The sequence below is a fragment of the Chiloscyllium punctatum genome, chromosome 15 (assembly GCF_047496795.1).
Source record: "Chiloscyllium punctatum isolate Juve2018m chromosome 15, sChiPun1.3, whole genome shotgun sequence".
NCBI lineage: Eukaryota > Metazoa > Chordata > Chondrichthyes > Orectolobiformes > Hemiscylliidae > Chiloscyllium > Chiloscyllium punctatum.
In genome coordinates this window covers 36,329,994-36,356,526 of record NC_092753.1, presented here as the reverse complement: position 1 = coordinate 36,356,526, position 26,533 = coordinate 36,329,994, and the positions used below count along the sequence as shown (strand labels likewise).

The 26,533-nt window shown below is 39.9% G+C and overlaps 1 protein-coding gene across 1 annotated transcript in view; it reads right to left on the bottom strand.

The window, feature by feature from the left end:
• Positions 1-17,631: 17,631 nt before the first annotated feature.
• The window catches only part of tmem47 (transmembrane protein 47), a 45,478-nt gene continuing 36,576 nt past the window's right edge, over positions 17,632-26,533 (bottom strand). The window contains exon 3 of the mRNA XM_072584992.1: positions 17,632-18,927. Coding sequence (XP_072441093.1) covers positions 18,749-18,927 — 179 coding nt within the window. The 3' untranslated portion in view covers positions 17,632-18,748. The remainder of the gene's footprint in view (positions 18,928-26,533) is intronic.

The window sequence follows — 26,533 nt, the reverse complement described above, 5'->3', positions numbered from 1 at the left end:
GTGTGAGGTTTTGCATTTTGGAAAGTCATTTGAGGCAGGAGTTTCATGGTAATGGTATGACCTTAAGGAGTTCAAATGCATGGTTCTCTGAAAGTGGAGTCACAGGTAGACAGGGCAGTGAAGAAGGCTTTTGGCACACTGGCCTTCAGTCAGGGCATTGAGTATAGAAGTTAGGAAGTTATGTTGCAGGTACAGGGCATTGGTGAGGCCCACTTGGAGTATTGCATTCAGTTTTGGTATCCTTGCTATAGGAAGGATATTATTAAACTGGAAAGAATGCAGAAAAAAATTACAAGGATGTTGGCAAGGCTTAAGGATCTGAGTTATAGGGAGAGGTTGGGCAAGCTAGGACCTTTTTTTTCTTTAGAGTGCAGGAGTCTGAAGGAGCGTCGCTCCGAAAGCTAGTACTTCCAACTAAACCTGTTGGACTATAACCTGGTGTTGTGTGATTTTTGACTTTGCCCACTCCAGTCCAATACTGGCTCCTCCACATCATGGCTCCCTCACCCAGTTAAACCTGTCTCCTTCTGAACTGATTGAACTCCATGGTCTCAGATTCAACCCTGATTTTGTGAAGAAGCCTGTCGGCAAGGGTCTGGTGCACTGACCTCGACATTGCAGAGGCTGAGTGCCAGCTCGCAGACTCCTCCTATCTCCCCTGGACCATGATACCATCATTAAATATCTGACGATTGTGTCCATGATGGTCACTAACCTCATTTTATCTGGTGATACAACATCACATACCAACTCCCCCCTCACCCCCCCCCCCCCCACTTGCACTAGCACTCCCCATCCCCCCATCCGCTGCCCGCTTTCCTGCCCCCACACTTATGCCCTGATGTGGATCCATGCCAGACCCCTCAAAAATTTTCAAAGTAGTAGCCCAGACCCTAACTGTTCTGTTTGTTTTAAGCAGGTGTATAGTGGGATATACCAGGGAAGATGCAGCTGGTCAAACCAATTAGTTTAAAACAAAACAGAATTTACGTGCAAGATTACCGAATGAAGCACAAACAAAAGAGAACAGGATATAGAATAACTTAACTTATCCAAAAACCCAACAGATCCCAATTTAATGATGCTGTTCCAACTACTTAGAACAATCCCCATAAACATCCATTTGATACCAAAGATAAAATCAAACACAGGATCTTACAGGAGAGATGTCAGAGAGAGACTCATCATGGAACACCCACTTCTATGGAGCTGTTTCTTGCACCAGCAGCCTCCAAACTGCCTGACTGCTTTCAGTGCATAGCCAAATCAAACCAAACCACAGAACAGCTGAGCTGAGAGGATTAGCTACTCCCCTTTCACTGTACAAGATTTTCTTTTAAAATTTAAAACCCTTTTGCCTGAGGCAGTGTCTGTTAGCTATAATCAAATTGGCTGTAAATCCAGACATTTTAGAATCACTGCTTTTATAACCTCGTTGTAAGAAAACCCAAGGACAACATTGGAGAAAGTGAGGACTGCAGGTGCTGGAGATCAGAGCTGAAAATGTGTTGCTGGAAAAGTGCAGCAGGTCAGGCAGCATCCAAGGAGCCGGAGAATTGACGTTTCGGGCATGAGCCCTTCCTGAAGAAGGGCTCATGCCCGAAACATCGATTCTCCTGCTCCTTGGATGCTGCCTGACCTGCTGTACTTTTCCAGCAACACATTTTTACCAAGACAACATAGTCTTTTTAAAGGAGCAGCATCATCACACCCCACAGTCTCCCAGCTCATAGTTCTCCAAACCCACAGTATCCACTTCTACCTTCTTCTTAAGATCCACAAACAGAACTGCATGGACAGACCCATACCTTCTGCCTGCTCCTGCCCCACAGAAGTCATCTTTTTCTGCCCTGACTTGATTTTCTTTCCCCTTGTCCCTCCCCACTTGCATCCACAATTCTCCAAAAAAAACCCCAGTTCAGCTGTTCCAGCTGCCTCTTCTTTACCGTGGATGGGCAATTCTTTTATGCATCCATCAAGATGGTCTCAGGGCTCACTGCTTCTTCCTGAAGAAAGGTCTGAACCAACCCACCCACCACTGCTCTCCTCCACTTGGCTGAATGTGTCCCCACTTAGTAAATCTTCTCCTTTAACTCTTCCACTTTCTTCAGGTCAAAGGTGTAGCCAAGGGTGCCCCTATGGGCCCCAATTATGCCTGTCTTTTTGTGGGTTATATGGAACATTCCTTGTCCCAGTCCTACTTGAGTTCATCTCCAGTACATGAATGTCATACAAGGTGCTGCTTCCCTGTCTTTTCAGGAATTGGAAAAGGTTAGTATTTTCACTTACATTTTCCACCCTGCTCTCACCTTCACCTGATCCATCTTTAATTCGTCTTTTCCCTTCCTTGACATTTCTGTTTCCATTTATGGGGATAGGCTAGCCATCAATATCCACTATAAACCCACCGTCTCCCCCAGTTATCTGGACTATGCATTCTCAAACCCTGCTTTCTGTGAGGACTCCATTCCATTCTCCCAGTTCCTCCATCTCCATTAGATCTGTTTCAATGATGCCACCTTCCACAAGAAAGCCTCCAAAATGTCTACCTTTTTTCTCAACTGAGGATTCCCCATCACCATGGTTGACAGGGTGCCTATCTTGAGCACTTCTGTCCTCACCCTTCTCTTCCATCCCAACTGGATTCCCCAGATCTCTCTTACCACTCCACTATTTCTGCAACCTCCAGCGAGATGTCACCACCAGATACATATTCTCTTCCCTCCCTTGTCAGTCTTCTGCGAGGCCATTCCCTCAGAAACCTCCTGGTCCACCCCCTTTCCATTCTCAATGCCTCCCCACAACCCTATGACACCTTTCCATGCAATCAAAGAAGGTGCAGCACTTTCCTGTTTACTGCCTCCCTCCTCACTATCCAAGGGACCAGACACGCCTTCCAGGTGAAGCAGTGATTCACCTGCACTTCACTCAATCTGATCTACTGTATTTTCTGCTCACAATGTGATGACCTCTACATTGGAGAGAAGATGTGGAGGTGCCAGTGTTGGATGGAGAAAGTCAGAAGTCACATGACATTGGGTCATAGTCACCTGATGAAGGAGGTGACTATGAAAATTTGTGATTTCAAATAAACCTGTTGGACTATAACCTGGTGTTGTGTGACTTCTGATTTTGGGGATAAGAAGTACAGATTGGGCAATCGTTTTGCAGAACGCTTATGTTGTGTCCACAGAAAACGAAGTTCAGTGCAAGCTCAAAGAACAGCATCTCATTTCTGCTTGGGAACACTATAGACTTCAGGACTTAATATCAAGTTCTATTATCTTAGGGCCTGAGCACCTTCATCCACCACCACACCCCACACCTCAGACCTTGCCATCATAGTCAGCAACTCAGGCCCTTGAGATCAAAAAATGAAAATATCTCCATGTTAGCTTAAGAAGTTCAGAACTTATTGTCAGAACTGGTTATAAACATTGTTAACATATGCTCATAAATCTTCAACTTTCATGATCTAATTTTAATGTCTAGCAACTTCATGAACTAATATGGCTTTTACAAAAACAGCTGAGCACAGGTTGAACCAACTCATGAAACCATCGATCAACAAGAACCATTTCGAGTCAAAAATAGCATGTTCGTCAAAACTTGGATCACGTCTGAGGTTTGATTTATATCTTTATATAAGTTTTATGCATTGAAGATGATAGAGACTCACCTGCAAATTACATAGCTTGCAGCAGCGATGAAATCAGACACAGGAATAGAAAAATAAACTGCATTTCAAACAGCTTATTTTGCAGAGTGCCAGGGAGATGGATTTGTTGCAGCTAAATTCAAAACTCTCCACTTCCACTCAGCATCTTGAATAGCATTTAGTCATAATGCAAATTGGAAAAACATTCACTCACAGAGAACTCTAAAATATCTAGAGATTTCACAGTGACTGAAGATATAAGACATCAATTGCACAACTGTGACCATAAGTCAAAACCTCGTAGCTGAAGGACTCAGAGGACTTTTACAATGCATATTCTTTTACTTTCCTTTTTGTGCATGTGATATCTTTTGGAGTACTTTTAATGTCACATTTCATTTTTGTTCTCAGTGTTAGTAAGCAATCAAATTCTTCTTTCTTTCACTCACAACAACTTTATCATTGGTTCCTTGGTTTTGAATGGGTATTTTTGTACTTGCACATGTGATCAGAGTTGTCTCTTGCATGACCAATACACACTGACCATTCTCAATCATCTTTGAGAAATTGGTGGTGAGCTGACTTCTTGAACCAGTTCAGCCAATGTCATCATTTTGCGGATATATCCATTGAGTAGCAAGTTGTTCTGGGAATGGCACATAGTTAAGAGGAGATTGAATATGATGTGAAAGACACCATAGGAGTGGGATAGATAGTTAATGAGGTGAATTTGGTAAGATACGGTGAGAAATGTCACTGGGACTTGTGGGGAGAAACCTTAGAAACCTTAGAAAAAGACTGCACTTCCCCAAAAATAACACATAATTCATTGCAACGTCTCTGCTGTGGTTAAATGCGTCACTCCGAAAGCTAGTGTGCTTCCAATGAAATCTGTTGTACTATAATCTGGTGTGCTGTGATTTTTAACTTTGTACACCCCAGTCCAACACTGACATCTCCAAATCGTGGTTAAATGAGAGAGCTTAAAAAGAGGGGAGCCTCACACCTCCTTACCTGGCCATAACATACTGGGGCTCTTTCTTGACATTACATTCCAAAATTTTTTTTCCAATTATATTCTGAATAACACAATTCAAAAGGATTATTTATGATAGCTTTTAATCTTTAACATAATATGTCATACTTTTACATTTAACTTTTTAAACAAAAAAAAGACTTTGAAGTCGACTCACTGCTTTTGATTTATCAAAATGCCACACCTGCATGGCACGCCACAAGTTAAATGCACAAGGAAGAAAGCAATTTGATTAAAATTCTATCAACATTCTGAAATAATTAGCAGTAATTAGCAGTTAATGAATTCAGAGATAACATTGCAACTGGAACATTGCATTAAAGAAGGCCTACATTTTCTCTGTTGGATGATGAAAAAGCTAATTTGTTCATAAAATAGGACAAATAAATCTTGCAATTAGATCACTGTGTAGTTATATTACAGTTACATTTATCTGGTAAACACGCCATGGTACACTCTTGTGATCTTACTGATTCTTAAGAGTCTCTTTTCCTTGTGTCTGTATATACTTTACTAAATAATCATTCAATCTAATAATTTTAAATTCAACATGCCAAGTACAAAATGGTATTATCATAACACAATTGGAGATATATTTTTGTGTATTCATAAAACTAATTTGCTGTTGGTTAATACCTAAATCTATGCATTTAATTGCACTAATTTTAGGATATTAATCATATTTAGATATTATAAAGCACATTTACTGTTAGTTTTATTAATAAAATTATTAACTGAGTTAATGAAATCTTTCTCATTTTTATTAATTGATTATGTTTCAGTCAAAATGTTTGAGATCTTAATCTTGTTTGAACTGCAGTGGAATTCTATTAAAATGCAAATGTTGGGGTCCAAAAAGTTAAACCACATTAGAGGTGGGTGGTGTTAATAAGAATATTGCTATTTTCTTCTATTTTCCACGAGCAAAATGAAGGCTCACATAAAGATTTAACTCTTTTGGGAACCATGAAAACCCCCACACTATAAACAAATCTGTGAAATATTGAACCACATTACAACAGGTTTTCACAATACCAGTTATTGTTTTATTATCCGATTTAACTGGCCTGTAATGAGTTTCTGTTCCTGCTTCCACATCAATACATCTGGCATCTCTTAAGGATCTATCCTAAGTCCTTTCCTATTTCTCCATATCATCTCTCAGTGACACAATGCGAAGGCACAACTTGTGTGCTTTCCACTTTGTCTGCTGGCAACACTCAACTTTACCTCAACACCATTTCGTGCAACACCTTTCACTTTCTCTCGGAATGATTATCGAGCATCCAGTACTGGATGAGATGAAATTGCTTCCAATTAAATATTAAAAGACTGGAATTATTTATCTGGATATTATTCCAGCAACGCAATGCTCCCCTCACCAGTCGGAGAATTTGGCAGGAACGTTATGTTGCTTCTCAGATGGAAATTGATCCAGCTAAGTGTTTGTCAACTACTTAAATGGATAATGTCTGGGATCTCAAGCAATTATGACCTCTCAAGGATGGAAATCTCATGCCTAAGAGTTGGTAGCCATGTAGGGACCAATGGCTGTCCATTATAAGCAGTAGAATTGGAGGCTCCTGCAGATAATGTATTGAGCCACTGCCCCATGTCAACACTGTATCCAAGACATTGGTGCCTGGGGCTCATGGGAAAGCACTTGTTTGTGAGCAACAGTGAAAGAAGAAAGGGCAGACAACCATTCAGTGGCTCTTTCCAGATCTGATCCCTCAATTGTCAAAAAGGGACAACCCCTGAGAGGCTCAAGCAAACCTGAAAGCAGTCCTGGTTTGCCTTTTGGAGGAACAGGAAGGCTATTCCATTTTGGTTCAATCACAATTTTTTGTTTATTCACTCATGGGACCTGGGCATCACTGGCTGGCCAGGGTTTATTGCTCAGGTCTAATTGCCCTTGGGAAGGCGAGCTGTCTTCTAGAAGTGTTGCAGTCCATGCACTGCAGATTAGCTCACAATGCCATTAGGGAGGGAATTGCAGGACTTTGATCTAATTAAACTGAAGGTACGGTAATATATTTGCAAGTCACAATGTTGAGTGGTTTGGAAGGGAATTTGCAGGTGGTGCTGTTCCCATGTATCTACTGCCCTTGTCATGAAGAATCAGTGCTCTGAAATCTTGTATTTTCAAATAGACCTGTTGGACTATAACCTGGCATCATGTGATTTTTAGCTTTGAACACTCTCTGGATGGAAGTGGTCATGGATTTGGAAGGTGCTGCTTCAGGAGCTTTGGTGAATTTCTGCATCACCAGTAAACCCACTGAAGTCAGTGATAATTGACTTTAGGTGGAATCTTTATTCCTAATTCCTGCCCACTGATTGGGATTCCTATTTGGGCTTTTTCCATTCCCAGCTTAGTGAGGGTTAATTTGCATGATGACAGAATCTATTGCTAGTATTATCTCCTTGTTGTTTCAGGATCATTATCCATCCCCACTAGCAGCATGCCTACTCTGCTGGCCTCCATTAAATCCAGCCCACACCTTTGTGCTCCACCAAAAGTTACATTCATTTGCCACTGGCTCCATCCTTCTCCTTGTAAAACTCTGAAAATAAAGCAGACTGTTTCTCACCCTGGTATCACATTTGATCCTGAGATGAGCTACTGACCACATTTCTGTGCCATCACTAACTGTTGTAATTTCCACCTCCTTAAACCATTTAACTTTGGTCCATCTTCAGATCATCTGTAGTTGAAACTCTCATCCGTGCTTTGGTTATTTTTAGATTTGAAATTCCACTGCAGTGCTGATTGATCTACCATATTCTATTCTCTGTGAAGTTGAGATCAGCCAAAACCAAAAGTCCCTCCAAGGTCTAACTTCTTTTTCTCTGTAATCTCATCCTGCTCTGCAATCCTCCAAGACATCTTATTCTTCCATTTTTGGTCTCTTTTCAGCATTCCTGATTTCAATAGTTCCAGCATTAATTGTGCTTGCAGCTTCCTGGGTTCTAAGTTCTATAATTCCTAAACCTTTACATCTCCTTTTTTCCCTGGATCTCTTTGTATAACCTTTTGGTGACCTGTACTACACTATCTTATCTGATCAGTTTATTAGGTTAGATTAGATTAGATTCCCTATAGTATGGAAACAGGCCCTCCGGCCCAACAAGTCCACACCGACCCTCTGAAAAGTAACCCATCCAGACCCATTCCCCAATCCTATGTTTACCCCTGACTAATGCACCTAACAATATGGGCAATTTAGCATGACCAATTCACCTGACCTGCACATCTTTGGATTGTGGGAGGAAAGCAGAGCACCAGGAGGAAACCCACACAGGCACATGGAGAACGTGCAAACGCCATACAGACAGTCGCCTGAGGTGGGACTCGAAACCAGGTCCCTCACCTCTATCCAAGGCCCTAAAGGAGCCTTCCACATCCATCAAAGTTTTACTTGCACATCCACTAATATCATTTATTGTATCCGTTGCTCCTGATGCAGTTTCCTCTTAATTGGGGAAACTGGGCGCCTCCTAGCAGAGCGCTTTAGGGAACATCTCTGGGACACCCACACCAATCAACCACACCGCCCTGTGGCCCAACATTTCAACTCCCCCTCCCACTCTGCCGAGGACATGGAGGTCTTGGGCCTCCTTCACCGCCACTCCCTCACCACCAGACGCCTGGAGGAAGAACGCCTCATCTTCCACCTCGGAAGACTTCAACCCCAGGGCATCAATGTGGACTTCAACAGTTTCCTCATTTCCCCTTCCCCCACCTCACCCTAGTTCTAAACTTCCAGCTCAGCACTGTCCCCATGACTTGTCCGGACTTGTTCTACCTGCCTATCTCCTTTTCCACCTATCCACTCCACCCTCTCCTCCCTGACCTATCACCTTCATCCCCTCCCCCACTCACCCATTGTACTCTATGCTACTTTCTCCCCACCCCCACCCTCCTCTAGCTTATCTCTCCACGCTTCAGGCTCACTGCCTTTATTCCTGATGAAGGGCTTTTGCCCGAAACGTCGATTTTACTGCTCCTTGGATGCTGCCTGAACTGCTGTGCTCTTCCAGCACCACTAATCCAGAATCTGGTTTCCAGCATCTGCAGTCATTGTTTTTACCACCCTGGCGCTCTGGGCAGCAGTGTTAACCACTGAGCTAGTTGTTAAATGCTGTTTGATAATGCTCCTGCCATGTTTAATTCTGCAAGCAATCTCTATTAATAGAAATTGTTATAAGTCATTGGTGATGACAGACATCTGAAGAGGAGGAAGCAGCGAGGTTAAAAGTTGACATCTCAATAAATGTTCACAATTTGAACATTGCAACCATTTCAGGAGGCAGATAAAGTGTACGCTATAATGTCTCCTGTATAGAAAAATTGTTATCTTTCTGCCCAGGTCATATATAAAGTTGGCCCATTTACACAGAACAAATGTATTAAAGGTCAGGAGAAGATGCAGAGAATAGCTATCAAATCAACGCTAGGCATCACAGTTCTTAGTAACAAAGAGGTAGTCCAAGAATTAGGACAAATCACACAAGAAAAATTGAGACTTGAAGAGGGTATGATTAAGATATTTAAAATGATAGAAGAATTGGATTTAGTCCAGTTGAATAAGTTGTTTGAGAGTTTGCATGACTGATGAACATATACTATATATAAAATCTCAGGAAATCTTTCCACATTTGATAATTCACTTTGAACTGGCTAACAGAAACATGCAGCTGCTGGTGTCTATACTCTTTTAGCAGGGACCTTACTGTGTTCTAGACAGAAGACGCCATTTCTAGGTGTGGAAGGCACATTGTTGATTTTGATGTCCTCATCGCACACCCTGAAAAGATTTAGTCAGCTAACATTAGACAGGAGCAAAAGACGAACAGTTTCTATCTTCATGATCTCAGTTATATTGGTGCTTCTGTCAGCATACATCTGTTACTAAACTAATGACTTTGCACTGGCTCAGCCATATTCAGGATAAATGAAGTTTGTATAACTTGGCCACTAGGTCATGATTTGCTAGCCTCCATGCTTTTGATGCAAGGACATCTGGAATAAAGAAAGGAAAATGGCTGACATTGACATAGTTAACTGGAGCACTGATGGCTGGGACATCTTGAGGCTGATTGTTTGGAGGGGCAATGGAAGAGCTGAGGTAAATTGGAAAGCTCAGTTGGCTAAGAAGCAAGCCCAGAGAAGACAGTGGATGGTGAATCCTACAATTATTCAGTCCTCTGTCTTCATCTGCAGCTAGTATGGCTGCCATGCCAAATTAGAACAGGTGATGTTTAGGTGATTAGGATGATGAACCCCAAGGTGCAAACTATTGTCTTATGAGACTGGAGGTTGCCAGTGTAATAGTAAGGAAAAGGCCAATAGAGTTTTATGGAACTTGTTATGGACCATGCCAGACCCTCTCAAAACATTTCAAGAAAAAAGCACAGACCTTAACTTTGCCAGTTGTTTCAAGCAGGTGTGGGTGGATATTCGGGGATTGATGCAGCTGGTCAAACGATTTAGTTTTAAACAAAACAGAATTTATTTACAAGATTACCAAATGAAACACAAACAAAAGGGAACAGAATATAGAAGAAATTAACCTATCCGGAAACCTAATAAATTATCACAATTTAATGATGTTGTTTCAAATACTTGCAACAATCCCCATAAACACCAGTTGGGAAAAAGGAAAGATCAATGAGGAGAGATGTCAGAGAGAGGAGGATCAGCATGAACCTGCTTCTTTGAGTCTAGCAGCTTCAAACCGCTGCTTGGTAAAACCAAACCAAAACAGAGAAAAGTTGAGCTGGGAGGACTGGTCACTCCCCTTTCATTGTACAAGTGTTTTGTTTAAAATTTGAAAACCTTTTGCCTGAGGCAGTATCTTTAAACTATAATCAAACTGGCCCAAAAATCCATCCAAACTAGATATTTTGGAATTGTGCTATTTGCGATCTCTCTTGTGGGAAATCATGTCTCACAAACTTGATTGAATTATTTGAAGAAGTTACAAAGAGGATTGATCAGGGCAGAGTAGTGGACGTGATCTATATGGACTTCAGTCAGGTGTTGGACAAGGTTCCTCATGGGACACTGGTTAGCAAGGTTAGATCTCATGGAATACAGGGAGAACTAGCCATTTGGATACAGAACTAGTTGAAAGGTAGAAGACAGAGGGTGGTGGTGGAGGGTTGTTTTTCAAACTAGAAGCCTGTGACCAGTGGATTGCCACAAGGATTGGTACTGGATCTACTACAATGATGTTAATGTGAGCAAAAGACATACAGTTCGTCAGTTTGCAGATGACACCAAAATTGGAGGTGTTGTGGACAGCAAATAAGTCTTGATCAGATGGGCCAATGGGCTGAGGAGTGGCAGATGGAGTTTAATTTAGATAAATGCGAGGTGCTGAATTTTGGAGAAGTAAATCTTAGCAGGACTTATACACTTAGTGGTAAGGTCCTAGGGAGTGTTGCTGAACAAAGAGACCTTGGATTGTAGGTTCACAGCTCCTTGAAAGTAGAGTCACAGTTAGATAGGATAATGAAGAAGGCATTTGATATGCTTTCCATTACTGATCAGAGTATTGAGTACAGGAATTGCGAGGTCATGTTGCGGCTGTACAGGACATTTTGGAGTATTGCGTGCAATTCTGGTCTCCTTCCCATCGGAAGGATGTTGTGAAACTTAAAAGGGTCAAAAAAGGATTTACAAGGATGTTGCCAGGTTTGGAGGACTTGGGAGAGGCTGAACAGGCTGGGGCTGTTTTCCCTGGAGCGTTGGAGATTGAGGGGTGTCCTTACGGAGGTTTATAAAATCATGAGGGGCAAGAACAGGATAAATAGACAAATAATTTCCCTGGTGTGGGGGAGTCCAGAACTATATGGCATAGTTTTAGGGTGAGAGGGGAAAGATATAAAAGAGACCTAAGGGGCAACTTTTTCACATCGAGGATGGTGCATGTATGGAATAAGCTGCCAGAGGATGTGGTTGAGGCTAGTACAACTGCTACATTTAAAAGGCATCTAGATGGGTAAATGAATAGGAAGGGTTTGGAGGGATATGGGCTGGGTGCGAGCAGGCAGGACTAGATTGAGTTGGGATATCTGGTAGGCATGACGAGATAGACTGAAGGGTCTCTTTCCGTGCTGTATATCTCTGACTCTCTGACAGCATAACATAGTTAAAGGAGCAATATCGTCACACCTCCCCCCTTAAAATAAATGAGCGATTAATATCCAAAGATGGTTTCATTTTAAAACTGCCTAATCTTAAATTGTTAGTACACTACAACACCCATATACATCACATCGACAATAATCATGCAAACATGTACTGCCACATTCTGTTCCAGTATGTTTCACTCTTGCCATCAAATGCATCCGTTTCTCATTCAAGTCTCGACAATGCGTTGGCAATCACGTTTCCTCGTCCTGCCACATGCACAATTTTCAAATTGACTGGCTGTAACAACAAGCTCCATCTAAACAGTCCAGCATTTCTGTCCTTAAGTTTCTTCACAAACTTCAATGGGTTATGATTGTCTCAGACACATTACTGGCAACATAACCACTGAAATGTTGTAATGCCAACACCAAGCTCAAATTTTCCTTCTCAATTGTCGAATATTTCCGCTGATGAATGTTCAATTTCCTGTAGAAATCCCCAATAGGTCTTTCCATCTTCTTGTCATCTCCCTGCAAAAGGAAAGCACCAACACCACTCGCATCGATAGCCACCTTGAATGGCTCAGCATGGTTAGGTGTGGCTAACAATGGGGCAGTGGTTAACACAGCTTTCAGGCTGAGAAATGCCTTCTGACAGTCAGCTGAAACTTCTAGCAATTCAGCAAGTGGAGCAGTATGAATTTTTGATAAAATATACTCAACCCCAGGACTCATAGTACTGCTCTTTTTGTCGATGGTATGGGAAAGTCCCCAATAACGTTTGTTTTTGCAATCCGTGGGGTCATTTGTCCTGGTCCAATAACACAGACCAGGAAAGTGACTTGGGCTTTGGCAAATTTACTTTTAGCCAGGTTTATCACCAAGCCTACCTCCCAAAGTTGATCGAGCAACTCTAATAAATGCTGCAAATGTTTTTCATGTCTGACGAAAAACACTAGGTTATCTATATCCATGACACAATTGGGTTATCCAGCAATGACCTTATTGGTTAGTCTCTGAAATGGGGCTGGCACATTTTTCATACCAAATAGCATGACTTTAAACTAATACAGTCCATTCCGCATTGCGAAAGCTGAAATTGTCTTCACTCTTTCAGACAAAGGTACCTGCCAGTATCCTCTGAGCAAGTCAAACTTAGAAAAACAAGTTGCTTGTCCTACCTTCTTAACACCGTCTTCCAAATGTGGAATTAGACATACATCAGTCTTTGCAATGGCATTAACAGTGTGATAGTCCACACACAACCGTTGGGTATCATCTGGTTTTGGCACCACTGCTCTGGGTGAACTCCAGTCAAGATAACTCATTTTGATTATGTCATCTGTTTTATCATCTAACTGCTCCTGGCTTGTCTCAACCATTTGATCAAACAGGGTCTCTGCTCATTCCATTTCAACTTTCTTTTCTGTACTCTTTGATGTCTCCTGTTTCAACTGGTGACTTTGTGACCTCCTTACCACACAATCTGGAAAAATCCTAGGATATGTGTCCTGCAATAGTTCAGTTGCCTGAGTTTCCATTGGCTTTTCAACCACTGTAGGCAGCACTCCTACCTGTGAACCAGCTACATCGTAAGCAAGGACAAATTGTATTCCTGGAGCTGAGAGTTTGGCCAGTACTCCTCCCATACTTTTCTGCTCTTCGCTGGACACTCGAACCTCACTTTACATATTTGAGCGCTTCTTGTCTCACCATAAATTACTGTTACTAGACCTCTTCTAGCCATTCTGAGGTACATATCTCCTCATCCCTCAACATAAAAGATTGAGTGGATCTGTATCTTTTAATATTGTAGCCTCTTCACCTGCTGCTCCTGGCCTATGCAAGTAAACCTTACCTTTGCAGGTAAGATCTGGCACTTTAAGAAGATCTGGCACTTCCTCTTTAACCAACCTCCAACCAGCTTGTACATTCTCATGCAACTTTCTAGCCTCCACTGTACTTTATGTTAACACTCCAGCAAACTCGCTGTTTTCCTAGTGCTTTTCCTAACCCATCAACACTGCAATTTCATGTGGTGTACTTTATTGCAGTGAAAACACCAGAGCTTTTTAACTTCTCCTTCCCCTTCAAGGGTTTCCTTTTTACCGTGTGGTAAGTTATCCTTATGATCTTCATGAAGATCTACCTTTTCCTTCCCATGTGAGGATTTCTCTTTTCCCCAATTGCTATTCTTCACAGATTGAAACTGATATTGGATGCTAAACTTTGCTTTATGAGCCAACTCATAATCATCAGCAATTTTAGCTGCTAATCTTGCCATTTTAACACTCTGCTCTTCCACATGAGCTCTCAATAGTTCAGGAAGTGCATTTTTGAACTCCTCCAAATAATTGTCTCTCTAAAAGTGTCATAGGTTTGCTCTATATTAATGCCCTTATCCACCTATCAAAATTACTTGTTTGATCCTTTCAAACTTAATGTAGATTTGACCACAGTCCTTCCTTAGATTCCTGAAATGTTGTCTGTAGGCTTCTGATACAAGCTCATCTGCACTTAAGATGTCTTTCTTCACCTCCTCATATGCCCCAGATACTTCCTCTGATAGTGATGTGATATCCTCACGAGCTCTATCTACAAGTGGATCAACAAAACCCCCATGATCACTGGCCACATTTGTTTGGCCACCTTTTCAAATGAAATGAAAAAAGCTTCTAAATCCTTCTCATCGAATTTAGGCAATGCTCAAATATATTTAAACAGATCCCCACCAGGCCTTTGGTTCCAATTGGTTTGCTCATCCTCACTAAACTTACCTTCAGCCTTCATCTCCATCCTTTTAACCTGACTTTCATGTTTAAAATGCCAATTTCTAAAGTTCAAGCTCCTTCTCTTTCTTCCCTTCCCTTGTCTTCTTTTTTGTCTCTCTGCTTTTAATTGTACTTCAAACCATTTCATTTCTGATGCCCTTTCCTTGACTTTTGCCTCTAACTCAAGCTGCTTCATTTTCAATAGAGCTTTAGTAATCTCTAAAGATTCTGATGGTTTTTCCAGCAAATTTAAACGCTGAACTATTGCTGTGATTATGTCTCCTTTCCTTATGGAAGGAGGAAGCTCCAACCCCAGATTGTCTGATAATTTCAGCAGTTTTTGCATAACCCCCGAAGTCACTTCTTCCACCCCCAGAAATCTCTTTGTGACCGAAAGAGCTATTGCTATCCCAATCACTGTTTAAACCAATCAAGTTCAACAGCCAGAACAAAACATTTACCACTCGCTGTCTACGGGTCTAGCAACCCTAATCCCAAATAGGAACTACAGAACAAATCTCGGATGAGCCCCCAAACTGTTATGGACCAGGCCAGACCCCCTCAAAACATTTCAAGAAAGTAATCCAGACCCTAACTTTTCGAGCTGTTTTAAGCAGGTATAATGTGGATATTCCAGGAGTGATGCAGCTGGTCAAGCCAATTATTCTTAAATAAAACAGAGTTTATTTACAAGATTACTGAATGAAACGCAAAGAGAACAGAATATAAAGTAAATTAACCTATCCGAAAACCCAAAATTATCTCAACTTAATGGTGTTGTTCCAATACTTGTGACAATCCCCACAAACACCCCTTGGCCAAGAAGGAAAAAAAAATCAAACACAGGGTCTTACAGGATAGATGTCAGAGAGGGGGAGGATCAGCATGGACCTGCTTTTTTGGGTCTAGCAGGTTCAAACCACTGTTTGGTAAAAGCAAACCAAAACAGAGTAAAGCTGAGCTGGGAGAACTGGCCACTCCCCTTTCATTGTACAAGTTTTTTTTAAACTTCAAAGCCTTTTATCTGAGGCAGTATCTGTTAGCTATAATCAAATTGGCGGTAGAACCCAACCAAGCCAAACCTTTCAGAATTGCTGCTTTTATGACCTTTATGAAAATAAGCCAAGGGCAGCATAACCTTGTTAAAGGAGCAGCATTGTCACAAGCATGACAGGGCAGGAGGAGAATGTTCCAATAATTTAAGTCAAAACTCAATTTTTTTCTCTCTATTATGAGATTGTGTAAGGAAGATGTTAATAGATTGTGATGAGGTTAACTTATTAGACCTTGTGGTATTTTCTCATTATTCTTTTGATGTGTTTGTAGGTATCATTAGACTTACTATGATAATAGCATTGAGGTGAGGGAATAGAAAACTAAATATCCAAATTTGTGGTGATGAAAATTTGTGGTAATCAATGTAAATGGAAACATTAAATTCCAAAAAGGTAATGGCACAGGTCTTCTGGTTTTGGAATTGTTGTAAACCAGATGTATGATCTAAAATGTGCATTGAGAACCCCAGGGAGTTCATAATGTATTGATCCTCATGGGAAGGCAATAGCCTCATGGTGTTATCACTGGACTGTAAATCCAGAGATTCAGGTAATGTTCTTGGGACTCAAGTTCAAATCCTGCTATTTCAAATGTAGAATTTGAATGCAGTAAAATCTGGAATCAAGAGTCAGAATTGCGCTCATTGTCAGGAAAAAAAAAATCTGGTTCATAAATGCGCTTCAGGGAAGAAAACGGCATCCTTACCTGGTTCAGCCAATTTGTGGCTCAGAACCACATAATTCAATTTGATTACCTACAGTGTGTTTGACTCTTAAATCCCCTCTGGCCAATTTGGGATGGGCAATAAATGCCGGTCCAGCCAGTGATACCCTCATCCCGTGAATCAATTCAAAATGTTGCCTGTGAAGTTTGAACTCCTGATTAGCGATTCCCCTGCACCCTTAGATTTGTGGGTAAGTTGAAGATTTTGGACAGCTCTGACTAACACAAATACTTGACTTAATATCGAGCCCATGACTAGCCTGTCAGCTCCCTATCATACCTGACCTCCTGACTACCTCCAACCCAATATGACTACTCTTCCAACTTCCAACTATAGTAACTCCAACACAGCTCGACTCATTTCCATAGTCCAACTACACCCCCTCTAACAGTCCTGACTAGCCCCATCACTCAACTAGCAGTCAGCTCAATCTGACTAGAACCTTGCCTGAAAGCTCAACCAAACAACTCAACTACACCACAACTCAGCTAGCCATTCACAACTTCATTGCTCCAACCCAGCTGTTACTGTAACCTAGTACCACACACAAACATGTCAACCAACTCACCTACCTGGTGCCTCATTTATCCCATCTTCTTACCTCATGCCCCTTCCCATCCTGCCCATTCATACTCTCACCCATTTTCTAACATTCTCTCTGGATCAGTTGTTCAGTTTAAATCTGAAATTGATTGAGCAAAAGAAAACAAAGATGTTACTGAATATGAGGCAAAAGTGGGTAAGTGAAACCAGAGCACAGGCATGCTCTCAGTGAATGGCTTAACAGCTTCGCTGGGCTTCCTGTTCCTATAAATCTAAATTGGTGAAATGGCTTTGCAAACTGTCACTCTCACTTAGAACAAATATCAAAGGTAATATTTTACCAGTTGCTGATTGCAATAAACTGTGAGGCAGCTTTAATGCCAGTGATAGGAGCATAATTATATTACATTACAAAAGGTATGACAGCATCCACAGTTGTTATTGCTTGGAGCACATTTATTGGTTATTTCATCTGTTCTGTTTGTTGAAGTTAGTGCATTTACCAAGGGAATGCTTATTACTAATAGTATCAATTTTGTAACGCACAGCTGAAGAAAATACTGGTGGGAGTTTAAACATTCAGTACATTCTGTTTTTATACAGATAAGAATAGTTTGAAAATAAATTATACAACCAAAGCTGTAAAATTTCAGATGTAATTATGAGAAGAAAATAATAATAAGATGACAAATTAAGTATGTAGGCCTTTTATTCTGCACAGTTTTATTGATTCATATTGATGCCATATTTTACAGCTGAAACAAAAAATCTTTACTTTCCCAAAATAGTCTTTTTATAATAAGTAAACATATTTATGGATCTATATTATTCTGAGATGGAAAAAATACAGAGAAAGAAAGAGGTAACAAATAGCTGGAAATATGATATTTATCTTGGACTTAAGTCAAAATAAGTATTTTTAGGCACAGTTACAAGATTCAGGAACTTGTGTGCAGAGGTCCATATAAAAATACAGTAGTTGCTCAAATAAATTAGAATGCTTAGAATAGTATACAAGTTTTTTTTTCTGACATTTCACCTCACCAAAACGCTCATCTGGGTTTTTGAATCAAGAGGCTTCTAAGAGTACGTACAGTTGCTGTGTTTTTTTAAATCTTTAAAGATATTTTGCAAAATTCATTCGTAGGCATAAGAAAATGATAGAGAAAATGTTGCAATTTTAATTTGACAATACAAATGGAACTTCAGCAGTTGGACTGTTATTCCAAACACACCGTAATAATTATAAACAGGAATAATATGTCTACTTTGCATTAGGACACAGAAGTTGACAGAAAATGTTGCTGAATAATGGTAAATGGATACAAGCATGCATTTTGTCTTAAGTTACCACAGAGCAATCAGCAGATGATACTTTATCTGAACCAAATCCAACAATGAAACGTGAGTTCCCAGCTTCAATACTTAGGGTAAGTAATACTTCAATATCATACTTAGGGTAAGTTCTTTTTCTGCAGACAGATTGATATGAACATCTTGCAGTTGTGGTTTTTGTTTAATATTCTTCACTATAAGCCAAAGTCTTCTGTGATTCCTCTTAGATAATGAGACGTTACCAGAAGTCTGCATTCCAGCTCTCCATATGTAAAACTGCCAATGTACAAAAGATTTCAGCTATAACTTTTTCCAGATTTTTTTTTAAAATCTGGTGCAGGAGTTAAAGCAATTATCTTCACTGTAGTCAAAGTGGATAATGCATTGATAGCAGGTTATATACCACACTTCAACTGAAAGAACAGCAAGTAAGCATAATTGGTGAGCTCTACTTTAAGTATGTCGGTAGAAACAGTTCTACTCTAGTAGTAGTCATCATAGTTCTTTGGGTTTAAGCAGTAAAGCACTGCTCCCCCAAATGAGAAGATCGTAGCTCCCCAGGCAATGCCGTATCCCCAGTTGAATTCATGATATGTTCGCATGGTGGCTGTTTCCACAAATTTGATCGGATACAAAATGAGTCCACAGACCTGGAGAACAACTGTAAAAAAATACATGCAATTAAAACAATAGCCATCTGCCTTTTGGCCACAAATATGAAAAGTGCAATATTTTGATACTGTCGACCCTCTTGTCTCTACTCTGCATTCAACTACATACATTTTATTTATAACATTCATCAGCAAAATAGAGAAATATTTCAGTGTTGTTATTTCAATACTGTATAGTGCATAACACATTGCTGTAATCCTTCACTCAAAGGCTAAAAATTAATCTTAGAATCTGTAATATCATTATCATTACAGTAATTTGTCAAAAAATGTTCAAGGCATTATTTCAAATGCCACCTGGTCTTTGTCCCACTTGTATTTATTCTATTAAATATGACAGTTGGGTTGAGATCACTAAATACATTAAATACACTCCAAATTCCATAGTTATTATTTCAAATTTTCAGAGTGTTGCTAAATCTAATATTAGCCCAATTTCTCTGCCCTTACCCACTCATCCCAAGGTAGGTATACATTTAAGCTTAGAAATTTACAAAGCATATTAAGTGTCATTGTTTAAGCATTTTCAGGCTTTTCAGATGATTTTCATAATCTGATTTCTCTGTATATATTATATCACCACCATCCCAGTCTTTCATAAGAGCTGTGCATCAGGTGGACAATATCATCAAGCCAAATAGTGTTTGTTTTGGTAATAATTTTCACCAGGACCCATGTATGTTTCATGCATTCATGTAGATGGGATCTCCTTTATTTCTGTTCTCAATCTGCTTCTAATTTTCTCCAATCTTAAAAGACTCTGGGGACATCTGCATTCCTCCCATTACGGCATTTTGAACAATGTTGATATAAGCATGCCATTACCTTCAATTGATAATGCCCTGTGCTTTGGAATTTCTTCTCACTTTCTTCCATTAAGATGCCCCGTACAATATTCCTCTCATGTGCTTGATATCTCCTTTTATAGCCTGGCATCAAATTTTATGAGGGAACTTTCCTGAGAAACACTTTGAGAGATTTGGCTGTGTTAGAGCTCCACATAGTAGGCTGTTGTTGAAAGTGTTGATTTAAGCTGAGATATATTGCTTCAGCATGATCATATTGAATGGTTGCATAGGCTCGAAGGGCCAAATGGCCTGCTCCTACATGTATTTTCGATGTTTTTACAGTTCTAATGATTGTCAATCTGGATGGTGAACCTGACAGGTTGCAAAACCACAGGATGGCATCTTTCTGAATCCAATCTGACTGTCAATCAGCAACTAAATGTGCAAAAACAATTAAGAGATACCAAATGTGGAAAGCCATGTGAAACTGGACTGCTCCTTAAATCAACAGTGTCAAAGCTAGTTGTGATGCTTTGCCTGAGAAGGTTAAATCACAACAAACAAGTTTTTCAACTATGGGTTTTTGAGTCCATGGTACCCAGAGGATTGGATAATAAACCTATTTTCCACAGCTGTATATATGCCATGCCTGGAACTGATATGAGAAATTATACCATGTGGGGCAATTGAGTCTTCTTTAAGTGCCGCATCTTTAAAATATATGTTGTCATGAATACAAATGTACCTTTGTTCTGAAAATGAACCATTTTATTTTTACTATACATATTGCAGACATCACCAGAAAATATAACCATAGATAAGCCAAACAGTGAACGGCAAACATGCCACCAGCTAAATTCCATCACAGCGAGATAGGACTTTGAATTTAGAAATCAACTTTGCACCTAATTTTGTACACTGCAAGAAGTTAGTTCCTAACTAGCGATGATTAAAGGTGCATCATTCACAAGATTTACAGATCACTCAATCATAGATTGAGTATTGCTAATAAGGAAGCCGCTCAGCCAATGATATCCTTGCCAGCACGTTACTTGAGCAATTCACTTAATCTGACTCCCCAGCCTGTATCCCTCGCCCTGCAAATATTCTGTCTTTCAGACAACTGTCCAATTCTCCTTCAAAAACCCACAATTAAATTTTCCTCCACCACATGTTCAGACAGTGCATTCCACAGCTTAAACTCATGCTGTATACAGTCAGTTTTTCTATAATGTGATGGTTGCATTCTTGTGCATAAAATGTTGGCGATGTAATCACATTACAGCCAACATATGTTGTAAAAGTTCACAATTTAGAAACAACATCCTCAATTCATCAGTCATGTTACAACGAATTTGCATTGGCGAAATGCATACTATAGCAGAATGACTTGGACAAGATTTGCTTGTTATGTTGTTTGCGGTTTATTTCCAATCACCTTAAGTCGCTACTGTTTGTTTCTAGATCTTACTGCCAACAGGAGCAGTTTCTCCCTATCTACTCTTCCAACTCCGCGCAATTTTGAAGGACTCCATCAAATTTCCTCATAATCTTCTCTTCTTCAGAGATAACATCTGCTGTTTGATTATATCCATATAACTGAAGTTTGTTATTTGTGGAATCATTCTCATAAATCTTTTCTGAACTCTCTCTAATGCCTTCACATCCTTTATAAAATGCATTACCCAGCATTATGCATCTCACCCCCAGCTGAAGTAAAACCAGTTCCTTATATAGGTTTGTCATAGATTTATTGCATTTTTCCTATATTGTTTAATGTTAAGGTGCATGAATTACACATGTTTTCATATTATTTATTCTGGATTTTAGAATTTTGACCTAGTGGTATATGGGTTTAAGTTTGAAGGAGTTCAATGATTAACTTTTAGGTATTTCTGTAGCCAAGGTGGTTTATCTTTTTTTAAGTAGTCTGAGAAAGAATGTTCTGGCAGACTAATGGGAATTTGTTTAAACTGACATCATTTTACAAATGAAGAAAATAACCAGTTGTGCATTTGAAGGTCAAGGATTGATTTTTTAAATTCTTTTTTTGATGAGAGGAAACACTGATAGCTTAGGGAAAAAAGAACTTTGTTGTATCAGTTTTTAGAGATCTTGGCTGAAGTTGGACCCATAAAACAGTTGCTTCTGCGAAAAGGAGGTGGGGTTTAGGATCATTACAACCGTTATGTGAGGAGTTTAGTTTGAATGTTGCAGACCAGAAGTGGTTGGTAAAAACTCTAAAGGGACAGTGTGAAACTGAGAAAATCTGAGCTCACTTTTATGATAAATCAAGGAAGAGGCTATCAAATGCTCAAGACTAAGAAGTGAAACCACATGCTCAGTCAAACCCGATGTGGAGTAGTGAGGGGAATTCTCTCTGGTGTAAGTACTATAAAAGAGTGGCTTGAGATTAATGGAATTGCATTTCACTATGTATTCCTAACTCTTTAAATTTGTGTTATAGTAAACAGTTTGGTTCATTCTATTTTATCTTCATTTCTTCTGTGAAATAAACTTCAGTTTTATCACTAAAGCCAGATCTGCAGCATTGTATATGCGTGTTTCAGTAGAAGACCAACATATTAAACAAAAATAAAAATCTATTGAGCCAGGTATCAGTTTGGGATATGGTTTTCCAGTAATAACATCAGCCAGGACCATAACAATAATCTATTTTAAAACCAGTGATCTCCAATACTTTATTAATCACTTTCTAAAACTGTCTTGTTACCTTCAAATAATTTGTGCATATTATCATTTGCCCAGATCCCTGCGCTCCAGCACTCCCGTGTACTTGTGCCCTCTGATTCATATCACCTCTCCTCATTCCTGCTACAAACTAATTTCTTTGCATTTCTGGATGAAGTACAGTTTGCCAATTGTACTCTCATTATATTGTCCTGTCTACATCCTCTTGAGGTTTTATTACAGTTCAGAATCTTGCAGTTCAGAATATTTCAGTTCAGAAAATTTTATGTCATCCACAAATGTCAAAATTGCACACTTACACTGCAGTCTAAGGCACCTTTATCTTTAAGTGACTGCATGTATTTGCCTCATGAGTACATCCCATTACACGTACTCATATGTCTTTTCTTTCCCTCCTTGCAGGACCACAGGAAACCAGGGAGTTCCAAGAGATTAAAGGCAGCTCTCTGCCGATCACAGAGTTCACAAGTACAGACAGCCTCAGCCATGTTGCTTGGAACCTCCCCCCTTTCAGTGAAAGCGTTTATCAAGTGAGGCTCAAGGCATCCAGTCCTTCCACTATTTATGCAACACAGCTCACGAGCACCTTTCGAAGGGAATTGCATAGAGAGAAGAAGTAGAGATCCTTGCGATTGCCCTGACCTTATGGCTTTCATTCCTTACACACCATATCGAAGGCCTACCTGTGCACCTCCCTGAGGGCATTGTGGGTCAACCTACAGCAAGTGGCCTGCAGTTCTATAAGGTAGCTCAGTAGCATCTTCTCAACGGCAGCTAGAGATGTGCAGTAAATGCTGGCCAGCTAGTGATGCTCACATCCCATGAGTGAATTTTAAAAAAGCATCTTAGCAGTTGAAGTAACATAGTTGATGAAGCCCCTTATGTACCTCTACTAAAACCATAAAGGCAGGACCAGATGCACATGTAGGAAAAACGGATAAAACTTTGAAATTGACGGACGGTATGTCTGAGACTGTACTATTCCTCCTCTGAGTTGACTAAATCTCTCTAAGCTGTAGTGTTTATAACATGGTCGGCTAGGTGGACCTCACAGAATATGAGTTCCCTGAATGGGTTGTTAACCTGCTCCAATCAGGGAGCCTTGGCTGACAGGTATAAGCAAGAGTGTCAGAGGTTCTGTTCACTCTGAGAGCTGGCACTGAAGGAGCTGGATCAGTGTCAAGGACTCTCTACATGTAAATAAAGGGTGACTTCTGACGGGATACCAGTTTTAGTGGAGTTATTTCATATACCTTACCTAAGAGTTATTTATCTGCCTCTCTGGAGTTTCAGTAAACTTTTGAATATGCAGAACATTATAAATAATACAGACTATAGCTGTCTAGTACAGCTACTTGAGTGGATGCGGCAGCTGATGTCAGTTTTCCAGCATTCTATATAACACCACACCATTCACATTTGCAAATATCTTCTCATTAGACAACATGTGTGCTGTCGGTTTCAGCTGTTTCAACTCCAACTTCAACCTTTTTCCTTAAATCCCACACTCCTGAGGATTAAAACTGAGTCCTGTCTTTCTTCAGCCTACTATTTTCACCAATGAATTGACTTGCTTCTAAGTTGACATTCATACTGACCTCTAATTCAACAGTAGACATATGGTTGTGGCATGGCAAAACTGATGCATTTAAAGGAGACAGCTCGTGCTTATCAGGCTCCTCCTGTTTTTATTTACTGAAGCAACACCGAATTTGTTGGGTGTAAGTTCACAGACAAGAATAATCTTTCAGTTACTCAATGGTGCAATATATTTGTAATCGGACATTTTTCCTAACCTATCATTCTGGCTTTATAATTTGACTTTTTGTTTTGGAATCAGTTCAAAAATGTATTGTTGAAAGAATATTTCCAATAAGCAAATTACAAAGCTATTTCCTTGTTTTCACCAATATAAAAATCACAACAGATATTCAGAATTTCCAGGGAAGAGAGTATTATAATATATGTTGTCAGACTAACAATCCAGAGAATTCCACCATTGATGGGCTGGAGGCATGAGTTCAGATCACACCATGGTAGCTGGGGAAATTTAAAAATTAATTAAAAGATGTGAAGTATAAAGCCAACAGCAACAGTAACAGGCAACAGTAACCATGAAAAGACCAGATTGTTGTAAAAAACCCACTTGCCTCACTGATAGCCTTTGCAGAAGAAAATATGTCATCCTTCCCTAATCTGATCTAAATGTAACTCAGAAATGTGGCTGACACTTAACTGTCCCCAAAAATCTTTAACAAGCCAGTTATACAAGCATAGGAAGTCAAATAAAAACAAAACAATGTGGAATCACTCAAAATTACCCAACAAGGGCACAACTGACCCTAACAACACTGCAAAGCTCACTTCACCAATATCTGGTGACCTTTTGTCAAAATTGGGAGAGGTGTCCTATAGTTTAATCAAGCAACCAAATCATACCCTGCAGACAATGTCCCACATATCTCCATCACCATCTCTATGAATATCCTCATCTCAAAAGATGGTGGAGACCAACACTCCAGTAAAGACTGAAGCATTTACACTTATCTTCAGTTAGAAACAGTCATACCCCTGGCCAAGCTATTCCAATATAATTATAACACTGACATCCACTTGACATTGTGGAAAGTTGCCCAACTATGTCTTGTTTACAAAAGGGAGGAAAAACTCAAACAAGCCAATTACTGCCCCATTCGTTACTCTCAGTCATCAGCACCCATCACTGAGGATGTCATCCACAATGCCATCAGTGGCATTTATTCAGCAATGACCCTGTTCACTAAAGCACAGTTTCTGTTCCATCAAGACTACTTGGCTCCCAACCTCATTACAGAGAAGTTCTAATGTGTTATTAAAGAGTCCCAGTAAAGCTGAAGTCAATGGTAATCAGAGAAAAATTCTCCACTGATTGGAGTGATACCCTGCATAATAAAAGATGGTTGTGAATGTTGAAGGCCAATTACCTCAAGCCCCAAGTCATAGTTGCACCAGTCTGTCAGGACTGTATCCTAGGCACAAATATATAGAACAGGTTCAATGACTTTTCCTTCATCATAAGGTCAAAAGTGGCGATGTTTGCTGATCATTGCATAGTGTTAAGAGCCATTTATAACTTGACAGATAATGAACCAGTTGTTGCCCATATGCAATGATACAAGTAACACAATTCAGGTTTGGATTAAGTAGGAATTTTTGGATTGCATAGGTACCAGACATTGACTGTCTTTAATTGGGAGAATTTTACCAACTCTGTTTAACATTCAACTCAATTCCCATTTCTGACTCCTCTCCTATCAACATCCCGAAGGTTTCCATTGAACATAGATTGAATGCATTGCCTACCCACGACCGACAAGGCACAAATCGGGAATGTGATGGAATATTCTTCATTTGATTGGATGAGTGCAGCTCCAATAACCCTCAAAAAGCTAAACCCAGTGATACAGAAGGAACACTGAAATAGTTCCATGACAGGATGGTGTGTGGCTTGGAGGAGAACTTGCAGCTAATGGCATTCCCATGTATCTGCAACTGCCTTTGTCCTACTTGTCCACATCTCATGAATGAATTTAAAAAAAAACACTTTCTTGGACAAAGCAATCGACATAACTACCACCTTGTTTTTGACATTCACTACCCCCACCATTGCTGCACTGTGGCAGCAGTATGTATCACATATATCATACACCAAAGCAACTTGATGAGCCTCATTTGACAGTTCCTTACAGCTCCACTATCTGGAAGTATAAAAGCTACAGGCAAATGACATTATCACCCCAAGCAATCTCACCTACAAATTATATACCATCCCAACTTAGAAATATTTTGTTGATCTTTCACTGTCCCTTGCTAATGACTTTGCAATTGTAACTACACCAACAGACTACACAGTTCAAGATGGTGACTCACCGCCATCTCAACAGCAATTAAATGCCAGTGTTGTCAACAATGCCTCATCCCATGAAACAAAACAAAATTAAAAATATGGATCAAGATATTGGATTGCTGCAAATGTTTAATACTTTAAAGATAATTATATCTTAATGCCAAATTTTATTGATTGTGATTCTCCAAAACAACCTGACTGAGAATATAA